Genomic DNA, 25,547 nt, shown 5'->3' on the forward strand with positions numbered 1-25,547 from the left:
ATGAAAACATCTACTTAACCCTAAGAATACACCTGGTTAAGAAGCTCTCATTATAATGTTATTCATAATCTTACTATTGTGGTCTGAGGCAACTAGATGATATAAAAACTGAATAGTAAGCACACACTCAAAATATATGCTTCTTCCTCACTAAGCATGCCAACATGGTCAACTGGTCACAACATGCAGTGCATGACTGAGCAAATTTTGTTTTACACAAGCCAGTGAACTGAGAGAGTTCTTGGATACCATGCAAAAATCATTGTGTCTGTAGGCAAGGACTGGGCTGATTGAGATGCATAGTACATTTCAAATGATACAATACTATAAATACAATGTATCGATCCATCAAATGCAAAATTCACAAAAACTGACTTAGCGACCACTTCAATTATTGCATTTATTGTTGAACTTTTTCTTAAATCTCATTGTATTTTGTAAAATAAGCAACTATCTTGTAGTTTTAAATAACTGTTGATATCGTTAACACAGCCACAGGATCTCCAGTTTCTTTTGTGGAATTCGAAACACAGGGATGTTGTTGGGTATTCAGCCCAAAGGCTGGTTTGATCCTCTACAGCTCCACCAACAGCTGTCATAGATAGCCTAGGTTTCACTGAAGAGGCATACTAGGGAAATGAGGAGTGAGGTAGTTTTCCGTTGCTTTCCTCACCGAGTCAGAAGTTGCTATTACATATCAGTCTGCCAAGCCCACTGAAATGCATGCACCAACTGACCCTATGAACGATATTTTCACACCATTCATAACAGGGACTGGCTGCATAAGGAACGGTGTTACTAGAATCGCTCATACCTCGGTCACTTTCATATTGTCAAAGCCAAGGAGGAGACTGAGACAGGGCAATGAAAGTAACAAATTTATTCTAGCCCATATCAGAAGACATAGTGCACTGTAAACACTACATCCTGCCAGCAAAGGCATGAAACACAGGGACGTGAGTTTTTATTTCATAAATCCCACATGCATTGGCTGGGATGCAGACCACAGCCACCTTGATGGGAAGCTAATGATGATGTCACTGTGCTTCATTGCAGTTTGTACATGCAGGAATTCTACAGGTACCATTAGTATAGACTGTTACAGGGTCAGTAACATGCAATAGACCAGACTTATTTGATTCACATCTATAGTAGAATGTAGAAAATTTGTCATTACTACTACCACCACCACCACCACCATCACTAGGCTCCTTGGCTGAATGGTCAGAACAGTGCTCTTTGGTTCAGAGGGCCCTGGGTTCAAATTCCGGTCAGGTCAGAAATTTTGATCTTAAATGGTTAATTCCCTTGGCTCGGAAACTGAGTAATTGTACTGTCCGCAATATCCCTGCAACTCTCACATTGCACACAACACTATCCTCCACTACAGTACAATAACATGCAGTTTCCTACACATGGAAGATGCAAGCCACCCTCATTGTTGGGTCTGTCTTACAAAGGCTGCACCAGGCTAGAAAAAGCCACAGAAAATTTTAAAAAACTACTTCTTCTTCTTCTTCTTCTTCTTCTTCTTCTTCTTCTTCTTCTTCTTCTTCTTCTTCTTCTTCTTCTTCTTCTTCTTCTCCTCCTCCTCCTCCTCCTCCTCCTCCTTCTCCTTCTCCTTCTTCTTCTTGTGTCATATTCAGTCCCCTAAATGTTGGCAGTCAACTTGGAGAAAGTATCCCTTAATAAGACTGCTAACAATAATTGATTGGAGTGGAGGCCACTTCCTGGTTTGCATGCAATGCAATCAGTACACTTCTACTCTGACTTAAATGTACACCCTCCTACCCTGTATATTTAAAACTCTCTCTTGTTCAATATGCCGAATACACTTTAATGAGGATAAAATAAATTATTTACATACTTTGCACAGATTTACATTTAGGATACAGCAAATTTCACAATTCTTACATTTAAAATGGTCCCAACTTGGCTTACATGCAGCAGTTCAACAGTATCTAAAGAAGGAGAATATAACATCTGGATATCACACTTACAGAACTGCATTACACCAGGTACATGTATCGCAAAGCAAACAATGCATTGAGAGAAATCAGAATGTAACTTTGGCTTCCTACTTTCACCACATAATAAAACATTTACTAACTAAAAACAAGATGGTACACCTGAGTCAGCTATTCTATAAGTAAAAAAACAAACCCTAATATAGACACATTATTTGTTTTTATGTAATGGGATGTACAACAATCATGTTGTGTATCTCACTTAGCTTCTCGATTTGGTAATGTAAATGGTAGTGCACTTTTGAGGCATACAGTGCAATACCACATTCATCAACATATTGAGTTTGAAATGCGTGAATACATTTTATTTCATTATACTCTAAAAGAAGTTAATTTCCACCAATAGCAAACAATACAGGCTGGCTCATGCCATCACAATGTTTTCAAGAATAGAGCAAAAAGTATTTGTGTGATACATGTCTACTAATATATTTCCTGGATTAATTATGCTTAATGAAAAGCAAACGCATTTTACGATAGACTGTATTGAATTTTCTAATTTTGCACCAGATAGTCTGGTAACCTACTATTTGCTTACATTATTCCATGTTCCAAAAGATACGGTATGTAATAATGCAGTGTGATTAATTTTGCAACAACAGTATTGTTTGATTATATCATTCCATATCCCATAGATCTGTAATAATTTCAGTGTACCATTAACTACTGGTGATGTTATGAAACACCAGAGTCTTAGAATTTTACCTTCAGACCTGTTTTTGAAAGTGATACTCAAACTGGCCTCTCATTAAACAAGAATAAGTATGTAGAAAAGTGATCTCATTTATCACACTTCCCTGATTGACCTGCTGTCAGGGGAGGACCCAATAATCGTATAATTGCTCATCTAATTGACCTCTGAATCTCCAGTGTAATACAGAGCAATTATTTTAAGATTTCTTCTTTCACACAATGAAATTTAATAATTTAATTCTGTTACTTTTCTTACTACTGATTGTACCTCAAAGTCTAACGTGATGTGGATTATAAATTTTTTGTACACTTTAATGAAACACTCATGTTTCTCAAATGACAAATGTCATTTGATTTAACAGCTAGGGTGATCATGATCATAAACTACAGGAACTTAAATGTTGTGTAGAACATATCTGAAAAACAAACTAACTCCATGATGGTGCAACCTTAACAAAGACTATTAAGTGACTGCTGTTCAGCCCAAAGGCCTGCAGATTATGAGGTGACACACGGTTAGTGTGATGAATCCTCTTAGCTGTTATTCTTATTTTTCTACACCAGGACCGCTAGCTCACCGTCGGCTAGCTCCTCAGTTGTTCTCACTTAGGCTGAGTGGACCTCGAACCAGCCCTCAGATCCAGGTAAAAATCCCTGACTTGGTCAGGATCAATCGTGGGGCCTCTGGGCAGGCTTACAACTACTTGAGCATAAGGCTAGCTGGAACATATCTGAAAATTGGAGCCAAGTGTGTCTACAAAGGTGTTACTTGAGAAAAGGGCTGGGATAGATGGTCTAGGATTTGAAGTTACACACTATCTTCAGCATTTAGGCTGGACTGAGAATGGAAAGAAAGCAGGAAATAAAATCCACTCAGGTCAGCTGCTGAAAATCACAGCTGGCCTAGGCCAAACTCGTCGACTTCTCCATGGTGGTGTCATGGCACATGTAGCAGATTGAATTATGTGACTGATAGTATCCCATTCTATACAAGGAAGGAAAAAGCAACTCTCTCTTAAACTCTGAGCTGTATGCTTTAAATTGGGAGTCGTAATAATTACGAGTTATTACAAAATTCAAGAACAACCGGAGAGATTTTAAAAAGAATGTGTTGACCAATTAAATTGCAGTAACTTTATAACTTAATTCTAATGTTACCTATGTACATCATGAATTCCTTGTACATGTGTATTTACAAACACTTATATCCTAGGTAAAAATAAATAACAATAATCTTGTACAGTATTTACATCAATCCATATCTTTTAACTATAGAATTTTAGTTTTCTGCAACATTGGGAACATTTATGCACTGAAGAAATCTCTATTTTTACTTAGAACTTTAATTGGGTTTATGCATGAATTTAGTGATACTTATATCAAGATTTTTTTCCCCTCAGGATTTCAAGCAATAATCTTAGAATTATATATAGTATTTCCACGTACAGCAAAGTCTATCACTTTAAGTGTTCCATTAGTGTACCATCTTGATCAACTAATTGCAAAATAACCTCTCTTCGGAAACAATAACAAATAAATGTAAAACATATACAAATAATAAACGCTAGTTTTGAGCACAATAAAAATTAAAAAATGTTGTCTAATAAATAAATAACGGTATTTAACAAATTGCACAATCCCAGTCAGATTTAAATGCAAAGCACAACTGGAAGAAGAGTTGATACAGCTACAGTCATTTGCCTGGTTCTCCTTCAGCAAGTACATCGTCAGCCAAGGTACGTATTTCATTCCAGGAGAGTTCAATATCTTTGGTTTCTGTAAACCGTGAGCAGATTGCTAGACGCAGGAAGTATGTATCCTTGATCTTTGATGGTACCAAGTGAATAAGTCCATGTCCATTGATGCGCCGTAATAAACTCTCGTTCAATTCATTGGAGCCCTGCAACATAATACATAATACTGTATGTTAATTCACAAATGGTTTCAAATTTATTTATATTCTTAATCTCTTTCGTTGAAGTATGGTGAATATAAATGTGACATCAATAAGTTTACATACAAGCTGAATTGAAGGCATGCCCAGAAAGATGGGTTAACCCTCCAAATTAAACAAATAGAGTTAAATGATACCATCCATTGTTGGATAAGAGATGTATCTGTCATGATGGTAGGCTATCCTTCTGCAATCATATTAGGTTAAATATAAAAGGCTAAATAAAGTTCTTGTGTTTCTGGATTCGCATCATCTGTAATGTCAAGAACGGGCTATGCCACTGCTGCAATACATCTGCCTTCTAGAGGCAAGTAGTGGAACTAGTGTATAAACATGGTAACCAATGCAGTAAATAATGTTCTAAATTATAAAGTATATTTGTGATTGACTCTTATAATGATAGATAATACCAATATATTTCAGTTCTATAGAACAGAATATTTTACAAAGATAATATGCTTATAATCTAGTAAAAATCTGATAAGTATTTAACCATATCAGTATTGCAGTACTTGAGCAGCAGTTATGTTGGCACTCAATACTGAGAATAAAAACAACAACAACAATAATAAAAGTAACCAAAGACTAACTTTTTAAGCCCTTTTTAAAGTATAATTATGGTGAAAAGAGGCTTATGGTTCTGTGGAACTTAAAAATCAAAATTGGTTGGCAGACCCTCACTTTGTTGTGTGACAATATTCCTCACCAAATAGCATGGTCCAAGCTCCATAAATCATGCAAAACTGAAATATTTAAAGGAACTGATGGATTACGTTCCACCAATTGATCATGAATACTACCAAAACATTCCGCCTCTGTGGTATAGTGGTTTGTGTGATCAGCTGCCACCCGGAGGCCCGGCTTCAATTCCCGGCTCTGCCACAACATTTGAAAAGTGATACGAGGGCTGGAACGGGGTCCACTCAGTCTCGGAAGGTCAACTGAGTAGAGGGAGGTTCGATTCACACCTCAGCCATTTTTAAAGTGGTCTTCCATGGTTTTCCACTTCTTCTCCAGACAAATGCCAGTATGGTACCTAACGTACGGCCACGGCCGCTTCCTTCCCTCTTCCTTGTCTATCCCTTCCGATCTTCCCATCCTCCCACAAGGCACCTGTTCTGCATAGAAGGTGAGGATGCGTGGGCAAGGTACTGGTCATTTTCCCTGGTTGTATCCCCCAACCCAGTCTCAAACTCCAGGACACTGCCCTTGAGGTGAGTCTGCTGAGTCTGAGGGAAAAACCAAACGTGAAGGCTAAACGGATTAAGAAGACTACCAAAACATCAGATCCATTGCAGAATCAGAGAACATCTTCAGCCATAAATTTCCTGGGGAAAATGCAGTTAGGAAATGCATGATTTTAGTATAACATGTTCAAAAAAGGTTAAATGACAAATTACAATGATTACCTTTGAGTTAGTAGTGAATATAAACATTTTTTTTCAATATTGGAGATAGCTTTGTAAAGGACTGAAGAGGTTTTAATGTAAATGTCCTCCTCTTATGATTGATATTGTCTTATTTTAGGCTTATTAAATAAATTATGTAATAATATTTGTAAATTTATACTGTGTGCTTGAGCCTTATGTTCACAAAAATATATTTTCCTCCATTTTCCTTCAACTGGTAGATGGAAAATTGAAGTGTGATTCAGTATTTTTTGAAATTCTTTTGATTTCAAAACATAACATCAAGTTCTTGTCATTTCATTTAAGAGCAAGACACACTGTGTTTATCAGTCTCATTGACTTACTGTATGTATGAACCATGTGTGCAAATATCATGGTGTTTTTATTAGGATCAACAATATACAGCAAAATTTACGTAAGGACTTGGCCTGTGAAAAAAGGGCAACACTTACTACCCCATTAAGAGGGGAGGTGGGGACCATTTAAAGATTGGCCATCGACAGAGGTTACATTGCCAGTGTTTAACCAAATTAGATCTATAGTGAGTTACAGTTTAAAATTAAGATAAAATTCTTATTTCTAATGCTCTTTTCTGAAATACTGCAAGATTGGGTGTGAAGACATCAATATTAAAGGACACAAAAACATCAGATTTTGCAGACAAATATTTACCAGTCCATCAACGTTGCAAATTATTTTCAGCATTTGGGTTTTTACCATTTTATTTACACAACGTAAATACCAAATATATCCAGTAATCAAGACCAAGAAAGCTTTAAATAAAAAGTTCTTTCAGTTTCTCAGAAAATTCATTATTTTGATTCAGGAATTAGGAAAATTAGGTGTGAGTACCATGCATCCATTGGACATAATAATCATGAGTTATAATTGAAGATGATACAGCAGCATGTATTATCTTAGATAATTGGAGATTTGATTGGTAATAGTGTTGAGGGACTTTTTTAAGGTACCAACCCAGCAATTTTTATCTACAGTAGTATGTGCCTTGATGTTACTGGTAAATGGCATATTGAAGTTTGATTCAGTATTTTTTTGAAATCCTTTTGATTTCAAAACATAACATCAAGTTCTTGTCATTTCATTTAAGAGCAAGAGGCATTGTGTTTATCAGCCTCATTAACTTACTTTATATATGAACCATTCAGTTTTCATTAAAAAAAATACTTTATATACCTTAAGCCGGAAGCAAACGAGGCCCATAATCACTTCTTCAACAATTTCAAACCTGGGATCTGCTCTCACAAGTGCCTCGAACTCATGGGCCAAAGCTATCTGTCGACGAATGTGTGCTTGGAGATTTTTAACGCCATACAGTCGGAGGACAAACCACAACTTGAGAGCACGGAAACGACGACCCAAAGGAATTTGCCAGTGCTGCAAGGTAAATTCCAAAATGATAACATTATGGTTGTTTTTATGCTGGATGGATAATATTCAGGAAATGAAATAAAACACTCAACTTCTTATTAATTACAAACTGATTACATACATACATACATACATACATACATACATACATACATACATACCACTGACATTGCATACAAGTCTGAACTGATTTAGAAAATTTATTGGAAATCATTTACCTTCACTAATTATTATAGAATGTTCTAAATCCTACCATTTCTATATGTTCTAGAAAATATAGGAATATACAGCAAGCTAATTTTGTTGTATTCAGAATTCTTTGTTAAAAGCACAACTAAAAAAAGCAAGATATTTGTTGTTAATTAATTATATTGTTTTCAGATCATTGAATATAAATGTACTGGAATGTACATTGATGAGTGAATGAATTGGAGACAGCTGCCATTTGGGCACAATTGCGCTGTGGTTGGCCCAGTAAATATAATAGTACGGTTTAGTATGTGACTGTGATGTCACCACACCTCGTACTAGCCGTGTGAGTAACAACTGACCAGAGGATGGGCAAGATACAAAATGTCTGCACATTTGATTTTGGCCAGATTATCAGTGCCAGATGTATGGGTCATTCCATCTCCAAAGACATGCAGGCACTGGGATTTCCATTTGTCACCATGTCAAGAGTGCTCGATAAGTACGTGGATTCAGAGAATGCCACCGCCACCAGGGACAACTGCCATAGAGTAAAAGGTGGTGATGATTAAGGTTGCCATCGGCTAGCTTGGGTGATAAGAGGTGATAGACAGGCCAAGGTAGAGCAATCATCATCTTCATTTCCAGCTTCCCAGGTTGGGTTGTGAATCAAGGACCTCCATCAGAGTAGAGCAAACAACTAGCAAATTCAATGCTGGACAACAACAAGGAGTGAACAGCTATGCCATCCAGAACCATCTCCCCACAAGGGTACCTTTGCTCACCACATGTCAGGAGATACAATAAATGATATGGGCAAAGGAACACTGCCTTTGGACTTTCAAATTATGGAAAAAAGTTGTCTGGTTAGATGAGTTGCCCCTTGTTGGAGGGAGCAGTAGAATAACACTCGTATCTCCTGCCTGTCAGAAAAGGTGACTAAAAGGAGATCCAGGGGCTTTTAACTTGAGAGCATGGGTTGGCGACTGCGGTGCCCTTAGCTGAAACCTGGAATTGCTTCAACTTACTTGTGCCAGGCTCTTTACCTTCTATTCTATCCGACCTCCCTTGGTCAACTCTTGTTCTTTTCTGATCCAGATGGTATTAGAGCATTCAAGCCCTAGGGAGTCTTTCATTTTCACACCCTTCGTGGCCCTTGTATTTCTTTGGCCGATACCTTCATTTTTCGAAGTGTCGGATCCCTTCCATTTTTTTCTATCTGAATAGTTATATAGAGGATGGTTACCTAGTTGCATTTCCTCTTAAAACAACAATAATCACCACCACCACCACCACCACCACCACCACCGGGTAGACTTTCACAGGGTGCCTGAAAATTTTCTAAATGCTTCATTCCAGAACTTGGATATACTGTATTCCATAAAAATTGGGTATTTTGATTTCCATTATCCATGTAATACAGTTTCCATTTGATGAAGGGAGTTTAACACGTATTTCACCCCTAAATTCATAGGACTGTCAGATATTGTATGTACTGTTAACAGTAATCTATACAGAATCATGCATGTTAGTATCAATTTTCTATGGTCATACACCCAAATAACTGTGTTTAAGTACATACCCTGTAGTCTGGTGCAGATCCTTGCTGGTCATGTTTGAGGTAGAGAGGATCAACATTGAAGGCGTTCACAACATCCATAGGGTCCTTCAGCCTGCAACAAATGTCACTGTTCGGTTACACTTCTCTGACTCGTTTTTGGGAACAAAATTATCTAAGAAACCACTATGACGATAATTTTGTGTACTGTAATGAATGAAACTCCACATACTGTTTCCAATCATTCAACCGGGGCAATGATTAATGACTGACAAATTAAATTAAATTATATGGGAGAGTGTTGCTGGAATTAAAGGTTACAGGGAAAACTGGCATTCCTGAAGAAAAACATGTCCCACCTCTGCTTTGTCTAGCACAAATCTCACTTGGAGTAACAGGGATTTAAACCACGGAACCCAGCGTTGAGAGGCCAGTGTGGTGCCGTCTGAGCCATGGAGGCTCATTTTGTATAGTGTAATAAGACACACAAATATACAGTATATTTATGAAGAGTTTTCAAAGAGGGGAGAGAATTTTGAAATTTGAAAAATTCCCTCATTGTGTAGAAGGAGCAAGATGATTTGAAGTAAGTGAACGTATACAAGTTGTATCATCATCAGCTGTCACTCCAGTTTTTTGGGGGTGGCAAGCAAGCGCTCACCACCTCTTCCATTCTTTGTACAATTTTTGTTCCTGGATGTCCTCCCATGTGAATCCATTCTCCCGTACCTGTCCCAGAAGTTACAAGGTTGGCGGTCTGGATGATTGCCTGATATGGCCTTGTAATAATGTTTAACATGGGTTAGCTATGTTGATAGTGCTACACGCTAAGAACAAAGGGAAACTATAGCCATAACTAACTCCCAGGGACATGCAGCTCTCTGTATATGAATGATGTACTGATGATGGCTCCCTCCCAGGTACAATTGTCCCCCATTCAGATCTCCAGGTGGGGACTACACAAGAGGAGAGTAATCAGCAGGGAGATGAATACTGACATTCTACGAGTTGGAGTGTGGAATGTTATAAGTTTGAATCATTTTGGTAGGTTAGAAAATCTGAAAAGGGAAATAGATAGACTAAAGTTAGATGTAGTTGGTATAAGTGAAGTACACTGGTAGGAAGTGCAGGAGTTTTAGTCAGGCGACTTCAGAGTTATCAACACAAAATCAAATGGGAAATGAAGGATTTGGTTTAATAATGAATAAGAAAATAGGGCAGTGGGTAAGCTGCCACAATCAGTATAGTGAATGAATTGTTGTTGTTAAGATAGACACCAAGCCAATGGCCACCACAAAAGTACAGGTCTATATGCCTACTAGTTCAGCAGACGATGAAGAAATCAAAAGAATATATGAAGAGAGAGAAGATTCAATACAATATTTAAAAGAAGACTAGAGTCTAATTGTGATGAGAGACTAGAATTCAGTGGTAGGCCAAGGAAGGAAAGGTAATGCAATAAGAGAATTTGGACTGGGACAAGGGAATGCATTAAACCAGTCTGTGGACTGATGACCCAAACAAAAACACATTCACTACTTTATTAGCCTTCGTCTTCATGTTTTTTTTTTTTTTTTCCTCTCCTTCCCCTTTTAGATCTCACTGTTCTCATTGCATTAACACACCACTGAAAGTAATAGAAACCTTATTGCAGGCCTGTTTCTCATATAATTTCTGAGCCTGTCTTTTCTTCATAGTTCTGATGAATCTCATTTCTATGGCTTGAATTCTGCTGTAAACTTTGCTTAATATATTACATGTCTTCAAACCACATATGAGAGTCCATAGATTTACTGGCACATGAAAAAACTTCTGCAGGACTAAATTCCGGCACATTGGCGTCTCCAAAAACCTTAGTTACTGGGACGTAAAGCCATTAATATTATTAACCACATATGAGAACTGGTATAAAGTAGGTGCAAAACTTAATTACCTTGTCTTTCTGGGGAATTTTCTGAATTTAATTAATAAAGTTTGATGTTCTCTGTCCTATTAAGTATTTCTTACATAACCCTCATTATTTAAGACACCTCATGATTATTTTATAATTCAATGAGTAATGTATTGTATTGAGTAGGTGGTTGTTATTAAAAGGATTTTATAATTTTAATAACCCTCAATAAGTCGTGGCAGGTACTTTTGTGCTTGGTCGTTAGTGATCTTGGTTGACTAACCTCCTATAACTTGAGTACTTTTCAGAGAGACGTTGATCAAGTATTGTGACTACCGTATGTTTGAGTAGCTCCACTGTTGCTACTAACAAAGAGCTTTTTTAATGTATAATGTTTTGCCATACCTCTGTGTGACAACTAACATAAGTGCTAGTCACTTGCTGATTTTACTCCTTGCTTCCTGAAAGTAACATTTGTTATCTGTTGAGTGATTTGGTCAGACCCTTGTGCACACACATAGTAGTTAAGGATGGGTCCATTTTTTCTTGTATAAAATTTTTTATTTAAACTTTTTTATCTGTACTTATTTTTATTGTATGTGATAATTTGGCCATTATTTTCATTTTGTTGATTTCTTTGGTCTATTTTTTTCCACAAAATAGAAAATGAGTATTTGCTATGTTATAGTGTAGATTTCTTTGTTAAATGTAGAAACATGGTTTTCGATAAAAGGAAACTATTAATTATATTAATGTAAAGAACAAAATAAAAACTGGCGACTACTAACATTACAAAAATAGGTGCGACTTCTACAGGGTTAAGAATGTTATCTCTGTAGATTCATGGACGACCTAAATGGCATCAAATAGAAATGCCTGCACACAGTAGCTGAAGCCTTATAATCATCATCATCATCATCATCATCATCATCACTGAACTTACATTTTCAAATGTCACTGTCACTCAACATACAGAACAAGCATTAATACACTTAAAATTGTTAAAATAAAAATTAATAAAAAACCTTTATAGATCTACTGTAGATAAAATAAGATCACAAAATACTTTGACTACAAGACCTGATGATAGTTCTCTGCCCTCCCTATAAAAAAGGAGACTTACAATGTTCATTTAATTAGGCTTATGTACTCTAATAATTTATCCCAGTCTTAATTTGATATCCGAGAACAACAGTTAGATTAAAGTAACATAATCAAAATCAAAATGCCAGGAGTATGTATGATACACTCACAGTGTCAAACAGCACAAAAGGAAACGCCTCAAACCAGATGCACCAACTTCAGGTATTTATTGGGGGGCGGGGAATAAAAGCAGAACAATAATAATAGAGCTTGTTTCTCAAATACATTTTTGAACAAATCTTATATATGGAGTGTTCAATAATATTCACAAGTAAACAGAAAAATTGAATTTGATTCATATATAATTTCTCCAGATTTAATGCCTTAGAAGCATCCTTGTGTAGGCCTACATACAGAAGGCTCAAGGAATTGAATCTCTGCCCTCCTGTAGTTGTACGGAAATAACTCCTAAGTCTTATAAGGCCTGAGAAAAACCTCTCATCTGTTGAAGTTGTCACAGGATGTCATCACTATTTTTTAAAACCTGAATAGTTCTGACACGACACCTCGTAATCTGCAGGCCTTCGGGCTGAGCAGCAGTCGCTTGGTAGGCCAAGGCCCTTCAAGGGCTGTAGTGTCATGGGGTTTGGTTTGGTTTTGAACAGTTCTGAGACCAAATACTTAAGATGAACCACTTTCTTGAAGTGATTGGTAATGTCCTTTAAGTTATCAATTATTTTTTCCTTCATTCGAAAACGTCTCAATGGGACCCCATCAGTGAAGCTCAACCTATCCCGCAACAGATCTGAGAGAACCAGACTTGGGACTTTCTTTTTAAATCTTGTTACACTGTAATTCTCAAAGTGAAAGATGATCAGAGCCTATATCATCATCATGGAATTGTAAAATTTTGTCTTTGTTTGCATCACCCCCAAGTAGAAACTGCTGGAATTCAAGTAAGAATTTGTAAGACGATCTGTCTAAATGGGGAACCAAAAAACAATTAACATTGTCATCTATGATTGCAAAGAATAAGCACCTGTACCTTTGTTCAACTGAATCAAACTGCTCTGCTGAATTATCTTCAAAATTGTCATACGATTTGGGAAATCCTTCTACTTCTAGGCAGAGTGGGTGAATGAACTAATGCAACTTCAGTGGCCGTTCGCATATCTCGTCATGCACCTTTCTTTTTACACTGTTTGAAATTAATTCTTGATTGATCGTTTGACATGGTTCGTGACTGTGAAACCCACGTAACAGAAAGTTACTACCATTCGCTTCTGACCGCATTGTGTTAAACTCAAAATTATGAAACTCATATTTTCTATAATTTGCAAATCTGAACGTTTTTTGACTGTACATGGATAACATATTAATTGCACTGATTACTTTTATGGAAACTCCAGGGAGTCCAGGTAACTGTTGTAGCTGTCAGTCAACTCGAGTCACCCATCAACTCATCGCTCAACAAAAGTTTTAAGGGAAGTACCCCCACTCTCTTCTCAAACTCATCAGCGAAAGCTCACCAGACTCTCTGGATGTAACTCCATCAGCGAAGCTTAACCAATCCCACAGCAGATCTGAGAGAACCAGACTTGGGACTTTCTTTTTAAACCTTGTTATACTGTAATTCTCAACTCGGGGCTCCAAAGACAAGTGAACTCCACATTTTAAGGGGACTTAAAATCTAAGAGATTAATTTTTAGGTGGGAGGGGGTGGGGGTGGAAATGGCACTCTGTCCTCCTGGGATCATTTTGAAGGGCAGAAAACGCCTCTCCCCTCCTTCCCCAAAGTCGGCGCCACTGCCTAAAACTTTTTAGCATTGGATGTAGTGAACAGCGAGGTGAAGAATTGACCAATTTAATGGAAAGGCTTTGATTTTAAGTGTAAATAAAATTAATTAATTGAATTTGTCAAGGAGCATGTGACATTAAGAGAGTCAGCCAGCACAAAAGGAGGAGGGGGGAAGGACATCCACACTGCCACAAACTCACCAACACTGACACAGAATACTACATAGAATATGGTAAGATGAGAGATTTAAATAATTATAACTTAGAATGTAGAACAACTGAACCATCAAGTGGGGAAGATGAGAAATTTTCAAGAAATATTAATTTTACAAAACAGGAAATTGGGAGGAGCTGTTTTAGAAGTCATAGTGTCGTAATATGAGAAGAGTTTAATGTATTTCTACTGTTGAGGTGAAGATGGTATAAGGCTGGATTTAAATTTTGTTATGGCCTTCATATACTGGTAACTGACATAACTCACATAAAAGACACACTTGCACTTTTTTTTAAACTGAAGAAGTTGGACTAGCTATTGTCTATCAAAGGTGGCATTAAGCACTGTATACTGAAAACAGTAAGCTGCCGGCTTACAACAGAATATACAGTAGTTGGTGTAACTGTTTTTCATTAAAGAGGTTTCCAACTTCTCAGCACGATGTATTATTATCGTTCAATAGACTGATGTTATATATCTTCTCTAAAGCTGTCTTCCTCTTATGCTTGATATGTTACAGGCATATTGTGTTTCGCTTATCTGTGTCGTATCAAACCTTCAGGGCTGCCATTAGTGAGGTTCAAATCTACTATCTCTCAAATGCAAGCTTACAGCTACACAATTCATCCCATGTCGTCAACTCATAGTTCGTAAGTAAAACATAACTTTTCAAGTCAAGTGTTTATTCTATTATGTGTTCCTTTTCTTCTTCCTCTCTATCTCTGTGACTTGATTTTATACTTGTTTGTTCCTTTCCAATACTTCTTTGTCTCTGAAGGTCGCTTTTACAAATAAACAGAAAAAGTGCCATTACTGTATAGTATATTTATTGAGTTATAAAATAAATTTCTTCAAACACTACCTGAGCCACTTGAAATGAAGTACAAGTGAACTACAAACATAATGCAGTTGTGAAAATTAAATATTCACTGCTTAAGCCCTTATTCTTTATTTCCCCAGACAGTGTAGCCTATTTCTTTTGAGTCTTTCTTGTGGATATCTTGAGTCTGTACTGATGTCAATCTCCCACTTTCTCTCTTTTTGTATCTATGTAAAATCATGATTAGTAATTCACAAACGTGCTTCTCTTTGCTGTTCTAAATTACATTTTTAAAATCATTCTTCAGCTTATCCCAGATTATTTTTTGGAGTTGCTGGAGCTACCCTTACTCATCTTTGGTCTTAGCTGAGGGTTTAAGCCTGATGCCATAATATTATCTTTCACATTAACATTTCATCCTAGTATCCTTCAGTTTTGAACTTTCAACTGTCAGGGCAGAAAGCCAACAGCTAACCTGCTATGCTAATAGTGCCCCCCATACACAAGATAAAAATGCAATAAATAAATTCTGCAACTTACAAAATACATGTCCTTCACAGATTGGTAATAAATTGCATAGTCAAAAGTCACTTACCACATGGCTGAGCAGTCAAAGTTCACCAGCATCCACTTATGTGGGTTGAAGTTGAAGGAGTCTGCTCGCTCTACTCCAGCCATCAGGTATCGGTACTCGGGGCAGATGAATGCAGAGCCTATTGTACCACAGATATGAGTTATTCACCAAGTAGAGAGATAATTTTATATCAATAAAGTTGCAAATAAAATCAGAAAGAATCCCTTAAAATACCTTTATAATGAGGTTATACTGGCCACCGCAAATAAATGTATACTGTACTGCACGCTGCTTATTTAAAGAATCTGAACTAATACTGGACTTTAATTTTATCTACAATTAATGAATAAATTTACAGATTATTTATTGTGGTGATATTTTTAATTTGTACACTGTATACATAATCTCCTATTTGTGTTAGTGATGGGACATTCGATTCATTTTACTGAATCGATTCATTTGATTCCGTTCACGTTACTGAATCAATACAGTGATCTGATTCATGGCACATTAGAGTCACCGCTCCTACTGCATCAGTGTAGTATGTAATGGTAAGACAGCAGCAACAGCATTCATTGTTTGCTGCTGCCATCTGGTCTTCATACTATGAACTCCTTTGTTAGAAAAAAAATGCTAGTCACTCTAATACATCTAAGGTATCCGGCGACACAGGATGGGAAAGGTCCATTTATCTTTCTCTTGGCCTCCCTCTTGCCCTCTTCCTTATATCTTAGCCTCCAACACTTGTTTTGCTATCCTTCCCTCCTCCATCCTCATAACATGTCCAAACCATCTCAATTTACTCTTCTCCATCCTATCACTCAGTTTTTCTACCCCTAATTCTTTTCTGACCTCAACATTTCTTACTCTGTCTCTCTTTGTCTTCTCTACCATACTCCTCAGGAACTTTATCTCACTGGCCTGAATTTCTTGCTGTCAAAGTCCAAGTATCTGATGCATACGTTAATATAGTGGTATAGTACATCTTGAACATTATATCTTTACATTTCATAGGAACTTCTCTGTTCCACACCAGGTTCCTTACGTTCTGGTAGAACGTATTTCCCACTTATACCCCTCTGCTGGTTTTCTTATATAATCTTGCATCTTGCATTATTTCACCCCAGATATTTGAAGTATTCAACAACCTCAAGGTTTTCCACCTGATACTAATGATTCCTTCTCTTTATCCTCTTGTCATCACCACTGTTTTGCTCTTCTCCACATTGATTTTCATCCCACATTTCTCAATATTGTCATTTAAAGCCTCTAGTTGGATTTTCACTTCTGTGTTGTTGACTCCCCAGATCACTGTCGTCTGCAAACAACAATGTTTTCATATCCCCTCCATGTCCTGCCTTTGTTTCCTTTAGAATTACATCCATAACCATTATAAACATAAGTGGAGACAATACACTTCCCGTCTTAGTCCAGTCTGGTTTCTAATCCGATCTGTTCTCGCCACTGGAGTCTGGACACAACTGGGACAATTCTTATACAGTCAAACCTCGATATCTCAAACCTCCATTACTTGAATTTTCAGTATCTCGAAGTAACTTCAATCTCCTGGCCGTTTGTCCTATTCTTCAGTATAGTTATCTCTCTGTTAGTCAAAATTTGGTTACATGAATTTCTTGATTTCTTGAAGCAAATGTTTCCTCCCTTGAAGCAAAAAATACTCTGTAACGCAAATTTTGTACAACATTACCTGTGCAATACAGCATTTGTGGGTTGTGACAAAGAGTTAACAAGTAAAGGAAGGGTTACAGTGATACTGGGAGCTAATATGATGGGAACCAAAAACCTAAAACTTCTAGTGATCGGAAAACCAGCGAAGCCTCGCTGATTCTCTGGTGTAAATTCATTACCGGTCAGGTACAAAAGCAACCCAGGAAGTTGTGGATGACAAGCTCCATTTACGAATCTTGGTTGTGTGGGATTGATGAGAAGTTTCAACGTCCCTTTCGTAGACACCTGCCTTGCTCATCCCCAGATGCTCATTCAGGAGTTAAAGGCAGTGCGCATGGTTTTCTTGCCACCGAACTTAGCATCCAAACTACAGCCCATGGACCAAGGGGTGATTAAAAACTTGAAGCATTTCCATAGGAAGATCGCTGTTCAAAGAATTCTGAGAGGAATTGAATCTGAGGAGTCTTTAACAGACATTAATCTGCTACAGTTGATCAGAATGCTGAGTAAATAGTGGGCTGATGTGAAGCAGGAAATAATTAAACTGTTTCCACAAAGCAGGATTTTTGAAAGGTGACTAGAAGTTTCAGAACATGAAGAGGGGAAAGTCGCTCCTATTCCTGAAGAATGGGTGGAGTATCAGCAGCTTGTTAACTGAGAAGCTGATTTTGAGGCTTACATAAATGTGGACTCTGACATTATAATGGCCGAACCTCCTACGGATACAGTCAATGCTGCTGCTGAGCAAGAAGAAGAAGAAAGTTGGCGCTGCCTTCTCCTGTACCATCAGCAGACCAGACGTTAAGTGCAGCGGCTATTCTTCGATTGTACATACAGAGTCAGTTGAATGTAAATGACCAAGTGTTTTTACAGCAATAAATGTTGTTGAAAACTATGTGGAAAAAAATAAGGTCAACAAAAAAAAAAAACACAGAAGAGACTAACAGACTTTTTCCAAATGTGTGAATGGAGATATGTTTCTTGTTTCACTACTATATGTACTGTATTCTGTCTTCTAATTTACTGTAATAAGGGTTATAATTAAGGTGATGCCATAATATACAAGTTTGTGTGTATATTTTTAAATACTGTTAAAAATACTGTGTTCAGTATAAGTCCGTATATACACATTACTCAGGTATGTGCTACACACGCTCGAAAGCGGTATTCTCTATATCTCAATAATTTGGTAACTCAAAATCAAATTTAGGGATTGGAATAACTTACCAAGGGAGATGTTCAATAAATTTCCAATTTCTTTGCAATCATTTAAGAAAAGGCTAGGAAATCAACAGATAGGGAATATGCCACCTGGGCGACTGCCCTAAATGCAGATCAGTAGTGATTGATTCTTACTCTTACTAGCCTGTTTAACCATTGTAGACCAATGGGTCCTGCTGTCCTGCTCTCTTTATCATTTCCACAGATATGTCATCCATCCCTGCTGCTTTTCCTGTTTTCATTTGTTTAACAATAATTTTCACTCTGCATTTCTGAATCATTCCGATTTACCATTACATGCTCTTCTGCATCATTTCTCACATTCAAGAGTTAATCGAAATAATCTGTCCAGCTATTCCTTATCTCCTCTGGGTTCACTCTCTTCCTTAACTTGTTTTGTGTAGATATTTTATTTTCTCTTATTTTTTATCAATCCCAACATCCTTTTTCCACCATTTACATCCTTTTCCAACTCTTGTGTGAATCTCTCCCAACATTTTCTTTTTCATTTATCACTTTTTTACACTTACTTTTAATCTCCTGGTACCTACTTAATCTTACTTCTTACCTATCTCTATTCAATTCTTGCCATGCTTTCTTCTTTTGTTTAACAACCTCCTTCACCATTTCATTCCACTAAGGTATCTCCTTTTCCTTCACTCTTGCCGAAGTTCTGCCACAACTCTTCTCTGCACACTTTACAAACGTGTTTTTAAATTTGGTCCATTCCTCTTCTACACTTTCTATTTCTAATATAGGGATGTGCTGTTTTTAACTCCTGAAATTTCTCTGAGTTCTTATCTTTTAATTGCCATACTTTTATTTTCTTCTGTCTTGTTTCTTTTACCCTCACAATTTGACCTAGTTTCAGTTTTACCACCACTACTCTCTGGTCTCCATCAAATGCCTCAGATATCAGATATAACAAATAATGGCCTATGCCACGTTCTGTTTAATTTTTGTCTGTTGTTTCTTCTGTTTGTTTGTTGTTACCAGGCGAGTTGGCTGTGCGGTTAGGGGCGTGCAGCTGTGAGCTTGCATCCAGGAGATAGTGGGTTCGAACCCCACTGTCGGCAGCCCTGAAATTGGTTTTACGCGGTTTCCCATTTTCACACCAGGCAAATGCTGGGGCTGTACCTTAATGAAGGCCACGACTGCTTCCTTTCCACTCCCAGCCCTTTCCTATCCCATCGTCGCCATAAGATCTATCTGTGTTGGTGTGACGTAAAGCAGCTTTAAAAAAAATGTATGTATTTATGTTTGTTTGTTTGTTTGTTTGTTTGTTTGTTTGTTTGTTATAGCATCACAGGAAAATAGATTGATGGATTTTCATGAAACCTGGTGTTTAAGTTTAGGATAAGGGCGAATAAGATCTTGGTTATAACTTGTTAAAAAGAATTCAGAAGGGGCCTGAAACTCTAGTATCTTTTTTATGGTTGCTTTTACAGAAAAAAAAAAACTATGACAACATTTTAGAATATTAGTTATAAACTTTTTTGCTCTATACCTTTTTCCAGTACAGTGAAATATCAGTGACAATTGTGTGAAAGTTCAAGCCTAAGAGTCAGTAACTAACTCTCTGGAAAGTTGAAATGGAGATCACCCTGAAAAACATCTCAAAGGCTTTGTACATTTGTCTGTACTGTTTGAATATCATGCTGACACAGTACTTGGTTTTTATAACAGAAGGAAGAGATAAAATCAAGAGAATCAATAATGCAAAAAGAGGATGAAACTGAAAAGGGTCAGAGAGAGAGCCAGGAAGAGAGTATGTTATGACAAGCTTCTGACAAGCAGAAGGATGTCCACCTACATGCACCAGAATCTCAGGAACAACATGAGAGATTGACAAAATTGTGATCACTCACATGCAAAGTGATAATCACATCAATAATGCTGGCTAAAACAGCTAGTTCTAAATAAATATTACCCCATCGTATGACTGAAAACCATGTTTATATACGGAATGCTTTGAGAATTTAACTCAACTAGGTATAGAATATACGAGGGATCAGTGTTGAAGATTGGAACTATTGAGTTTACTTATGCAAAGTAAGTGTCTTTGCGAGTGTCTGAAAAGTAACAAGTTTTGAGGGGATATCTTCAGATAACCAGATATAATCGGTGGGACATTCACAAACTTTAATCTCTTCAGCCTACCCTTCATGTTACAAAAATTGACTAAAATATAGTTATGCACTTAAAAATTGTATTTAACTATTTATGAAGTGGGGGAAAAGACAGCCCTGTTATTCCATGAATCAGTACTAGCCTAATTGGGTTGCAGGTAGACAAAGCCATGGCCAAATGTAGAGTTGGTATTGCTAATTTTAAACATGCTGCTCACCTGTCAAACAGCCTACTTGGCGATAACCAGCATGAGTCATGCACAGGTTTCAAACACTTACCTCAGTTACATGCCATATTTTCCAGTATTGTCTTGCAGAAGCTCAAAATGCTCAGTACTTTAAAATATATGCATAACAGGAGAAAGACACACAACGTGCACTATTAAGATAAAACTACTCCAAAGATTCATAATTATCCAAAGCCTGATAATATGAGATGAGGAAATGAGTACAAAGTAGAAACAAGAGAAATGTCAAAATAGAAAACATCGTAACCCATAAAAGTTTCAGTAGAAGTTCAAGTACCTGCATAGGCAGCATCCACATGAAGCCACACTCCCTCACGGTTACACACTACACCAAGTTCATCCAGAGCATCAAACGCACATGAGCAAGTAGTTCCAAGTGTTGCCACTACCTGTAACATTAGACATCAGAAGTGAGTACATAACTATTTCAGAACACAACCAATCCCTTTCCTATAATTAAAAGTCTTGAATCTCAAATAAGTTTCTGAGAATATTCAGTTATAGAATTTATATTTTGCATACAATTTACTAGTTCATTCAAGGTATATTATATGCATAATAATAGAAACTTAAGTTCATTTTAATCAATTTCCTTATAATGATGGGTGTAATTGTTACCATGTATTCCCCTTTCACATTTGCTCATGCCCTTTTTACTGGAGTAGTTGTTGGCTAATTTGACCACCTTTCGCATACAGAACCTACATGGATAATGATTACGTATTTAGCTTTCAGTATTGGAACAACTGTGATACCATAGTAAGACATCAAAACACACCTATCTGATGAAAACTGCACCCATACAAACTATACTAACACAATAGATTGCACCAAGCGAGTTGGCCGTACGGTTAGGGGCATGCAGCTGTGAGCTTGTATTCGGGTGACGGTAGTTTCGTATCACACTGTTGGCAACTTTGAAGATGATTTTCCATGGTTTCCCATTTTCACACAAGGCAAATGCTAGAGCTGTACCTTAATTAATGCCATGACCACTTCCTTCCCACTTGTAGCCTTTTCCTCTCAGATTGTCTCCATAAGACCTATCTGTTTTGGTTCAATGTAAAACAAATAGTAAAAGAAAAGAAAAACATATATTGTAGAGCATAGAGGAAAAATAATTTGAACATATGACAAAAAGGTGATGGCAACATATTTAGCCACTAACCTATAAAGGGTTATTCAAGGCTATAAACTTCATTATTGGTTCCGTATTGAATTAAGATTACATATAAAATAATATACAAAGTTTATTCCACCTACTCAATACTATACAGTAATTGCAATGTTTATAAATACATTACAATATATTAACAAGGTACTAGGGTTAAATAGGAAATACAGACCTGAGACTATTTATTAAATGAAATTGTGATTTCGTAAATTAGGTTTATGTCCACACATAATGCTAGTATATTTGTTGACCCGTATTATTATTATTATTATTATTATTATTATTATTATTATTATTATTATTATTATTATTATTATTATTATTATTATTATTATTATTATTATTATTGTACCGGGCGGTACACCTCTACACCGTTTATTTAAAAGTTGCGCCAGTTGAAACTCCTCTTCTGGAGGAAGGTTGAACTTTATCTATTCTATTAATTCTCTACTTTCTCAGTAGATGTCACCACGTGGAAAATTTTGAGTTTTTGAACTGTGTCACTTTTGATGTGTTTTTGTTTAGCTTGAAGTAAGAAGTGTGAACTTTCTCTTCTAGAGGACACTACTGAAGATCAACAATAGTGCAACCTAGTGTGGAGTCAAAGAACTATTTTGTTGAAGAAATTTTTATTTCAAATGTTTGTTCTTTGCTAAATTTCTTTCTGTTATTGTTTAAGTTGGCTGTATACCCCTCTCTTTCCCCTTGTTTTGCATGTATCCAATCCCGAATTTCTTAAATTAATTTCTATCCAATCAGATGTATCTTCCCCCAACTTGAATCGATTGCGGGGTCCTATCCAATAAAAACATTGTGGGCGGGTGTTTTCATTCCCCTAACGCCTAGAAACTTCCGCGAGAGTATATAAACTGCTGATTTTGGGGTCTCCGGGCCACTTCTGTTCCATCTTTCAGTGTATTAAGTACATAGCAGGAGGCGGGAAGCGCCTCTTTCTTCTTCAGCCGTTCAACACCAGGTAATGGCCTATTAATAACTTCTTTTCTTGCTAGGTCGGCAGTTTAACACTCGCGGCGGGTTCGAAGCATTTCCATCATGTAACCTTTTCCTAAAATGTAATTACTCTTTTCATCTTTTTCTTGTAAAGCTACATATTGGGATAGAGAGTGCTAACCCTCTCGAGCTCCCACTCACATTTGTTTTGAGGTGAACTTATTTTTTTCAAACTATTCTTCGTTTATGTAATGTAAAGTGTTCTTCTCTAAGTCACCTCTGTAGTATGGGATTAGCCCTTGCGTTAGCGGCCCAGAGCCAGATTAGGTTTTAAAAACAAAGTGTATTAGGAGTGCAAGATCGCCTCCTCTCAAATTGTTATTTTAGAGGTCATGTAATCAACCTTCTTTTCATGTAATAGACCTCAGTTGGTTGGGTATTTTACCCCTGTGAATACGTCCTTAGAAGGACAGCTTGAAGGTAGAGTTTGGTGTGGCCTTGTGATAGGCTTACAATTTTGAGAGCGGATCGCTCTTTGAAATTTGTTTCTGTATGCCTCGTGCAGGCTTTATGTGTAATGTTTGGAGCCAGTGCTCCTGGGCATGAATGGGGCTTTCTGCCCCTTGGCTAAAATTTTTTTTGGAGTAAGGCGGGGCTGATGGCCCAAGAGTTATGAAGTAAGGGCACTGAGCCCGAATCCAGTAATATTGTACCTACATTTTTGCTACTCTGTACCTGTTATGATTGTTATCTCTTGTTTTTGAAAAGAAAATATAACCTAGTTAAATTTTAAATTAATTTTACATTGCACGTTAAATTCGTAGCTTGAAACCCATTCACACCCGCACCTTCTTTCACCTCTACCTACCACGGATATCTCCGTAACAAGTGGTAGCAGAGCGTGGTTGAATGGGTCTCAATTTAGCCCCTTTTGACGGCTAAACATTGCTTTGATTCGAACTCTAACAATTTTCTCAGTTGCTGGAATTTTTTGAGTTTTTCAAAATTGTTCTGTCATCATGCCCGGCCCTCGCGATGTTCTCCTCCTTAACTACTTGCGCAAAGAGGAGTTGATATACGAGTTAACTATCAGAAACGTTCAATCTGGAGGCACGGTTGCAATAGACACCAACAAGCTTAGAGAGTCCCTTGATTTGCCCATTTCCATCCCCAATTTGGGAGAGAAAGAAATTGATGACTCTCTTTCCACGATCGTCGAGAATATTACTGGGCTAGCATCTGTAGTCAGCTTTTTTGATGAAAACGATCCGTCTCCTAATCAAATTAAGCGTGTGCAAGGCAGGCTGTATCACTTTGCAAATAGAGTTAATGATCTGTTGTCTCTAAAGGTGAATGACGTTCAGAGGAAGGACGCTAATACGCTCCTTGAAACTATTTCTGAATTGTCTAATAAGGTCACTCAATTGCTAACCGGCGAAGTTCCTCCCAAAACTGATCAACCCGCCACGGTGAATGTAGGTAACGAGGAAGATCCTCCTCAGGGAGAAGTCAATAGGATAACCGTTGCTGCTCAAACTATCTCTGCCCCATCGAACAACGAATCTGAACGCCGTGCGTCATTGGGTAACATCCGCTCTGAATTAACTTCTTTGCCATTGAAACCTTTAACGACTATGTCACCTGGGTTCAGTAGCTTGCCTCATCCATTGGCAATGTTGCTTAGAGGTATCTCTAAGTTTTCCGTCAACACCACCAGTGATGTAATTTCATTTTTAAGATTTCTAGTGGAATTTCAGGATCATGCTCTTGTTTTTTCTCTTTCGCCATGTCAAATTTTGCAAATTATCTATCCGTATGCTATTGGTATTCTCTCTGATAAAATCGTAAGAGCCATTGCCGAGCAATCATCTATTTAGGATTTCCATGCCCATTTGCTAGCTAACTTCATCCCGGCTAGGGCCAGGTCCTCCCTGATTCAGAAGTACTATTACCGTGTACAGCGCTTGGATGAAAACTTGGCTGATTTCATTCAAGATATCAAATTCTACACTAGGGTGTTTGCTCTGCACTTTCCTGAAGATCAGATTGTGCAGGCTATTGTAGAAGGTATTTCGCCATCCTACAGGTCATATTTGTGTTTTGCGGCGTGTCCGCAAACCTTCTCTGAACTTGAAGCATTGGCCGTCTCAGCGGAAGGAGTTAGATACGCCGATTCTTTGCGTGTCGCGAAAGAACCCCCGCCTTCCTTTAGTAACACTCGGCCTCCACCTCGCCGACCAGTCAATCCCCGTATATGTTATGCGTGCGGGTCGCCTGACCATCTGCGGAATAAGTGTCCTCTGATCAAGTCAAGTGGGACAAGGAATGGAGCAGGGTCATCACAAGGCTGTTTTAAGTGTGGGGCCTTCTCACATATCGCCAAGAATTGCCCAAACTCAAATAGCACCCCCTCCTGCTCAACTTCTGGTGCAAATTCCAGCTATGCCAATAATAAAAAGTGACTAGTGGCGTCGGCTGAGCCGACTAATCCATCTTCCCGAGACTTAGCCCCTAGTAAACAGGTTGTAAATGCAGAG

At 37.5% G+C, this 25,547-nt stretch overlaps 1 protein-coding gene across 2 annotated transcripts in view; it reads right to left on the minus strand.

The window, feature by feature from the left end:
• Positions 1-1,811: 1,811 nt before the first annotated feature.
• LOC136871800 (aromatic-L-amino-acid decarboxylase) overlaps positions 1,812-25,547 on the minus strand; it is a 151,265-nt gene continuing 127,529 nt past the window's right edge. Inside the window, exons 8-12 of one of the 2 annotated variants that reach the window (XM_067145399.2) lie at positions 21,163-21,274; positions 15,620-15,737; positions 9,244-9,334; positions 7,278-7,478; positions 1,812-4,620 (exon numbers count right to left, since the gene is read on the minus strand). In XM_067145399.2, the coding sequence (XP_067001500.1) occupies positions 4,414-4,620; positions 7,278-7,478; positions 9,244-9,334; positions 15,620-15,737; positions 21,163-21,274 (729 nt within the window). In that variant the 3' untranslated portion in view covers positions 1,812-4,413. The remainder of the gene's footprint in view (positions 4,621-7,277; positions 7,479-9,243; positions 9,335-15,619; positions 15,738-21,162; positions 21,275-25,547) is intronic. The other variant, XM_067145402.2, reaches the window with a different exon arrangement.

This window comes from Anabrus simplex, chromosome 4 (assembly GCF_040414725.1).
Source record: "Anabrus simplex isolate iqAnaSimp1 chromosome 4, ASM4041472v1, whole genome shotgun sequence".
Taxonomy (NCBI): Eukaryota; Metazoa; Arthropoda; class Insecta; order Orthoptera; family Tettigoniidae; genus Anabrus; species Anabrus simplex.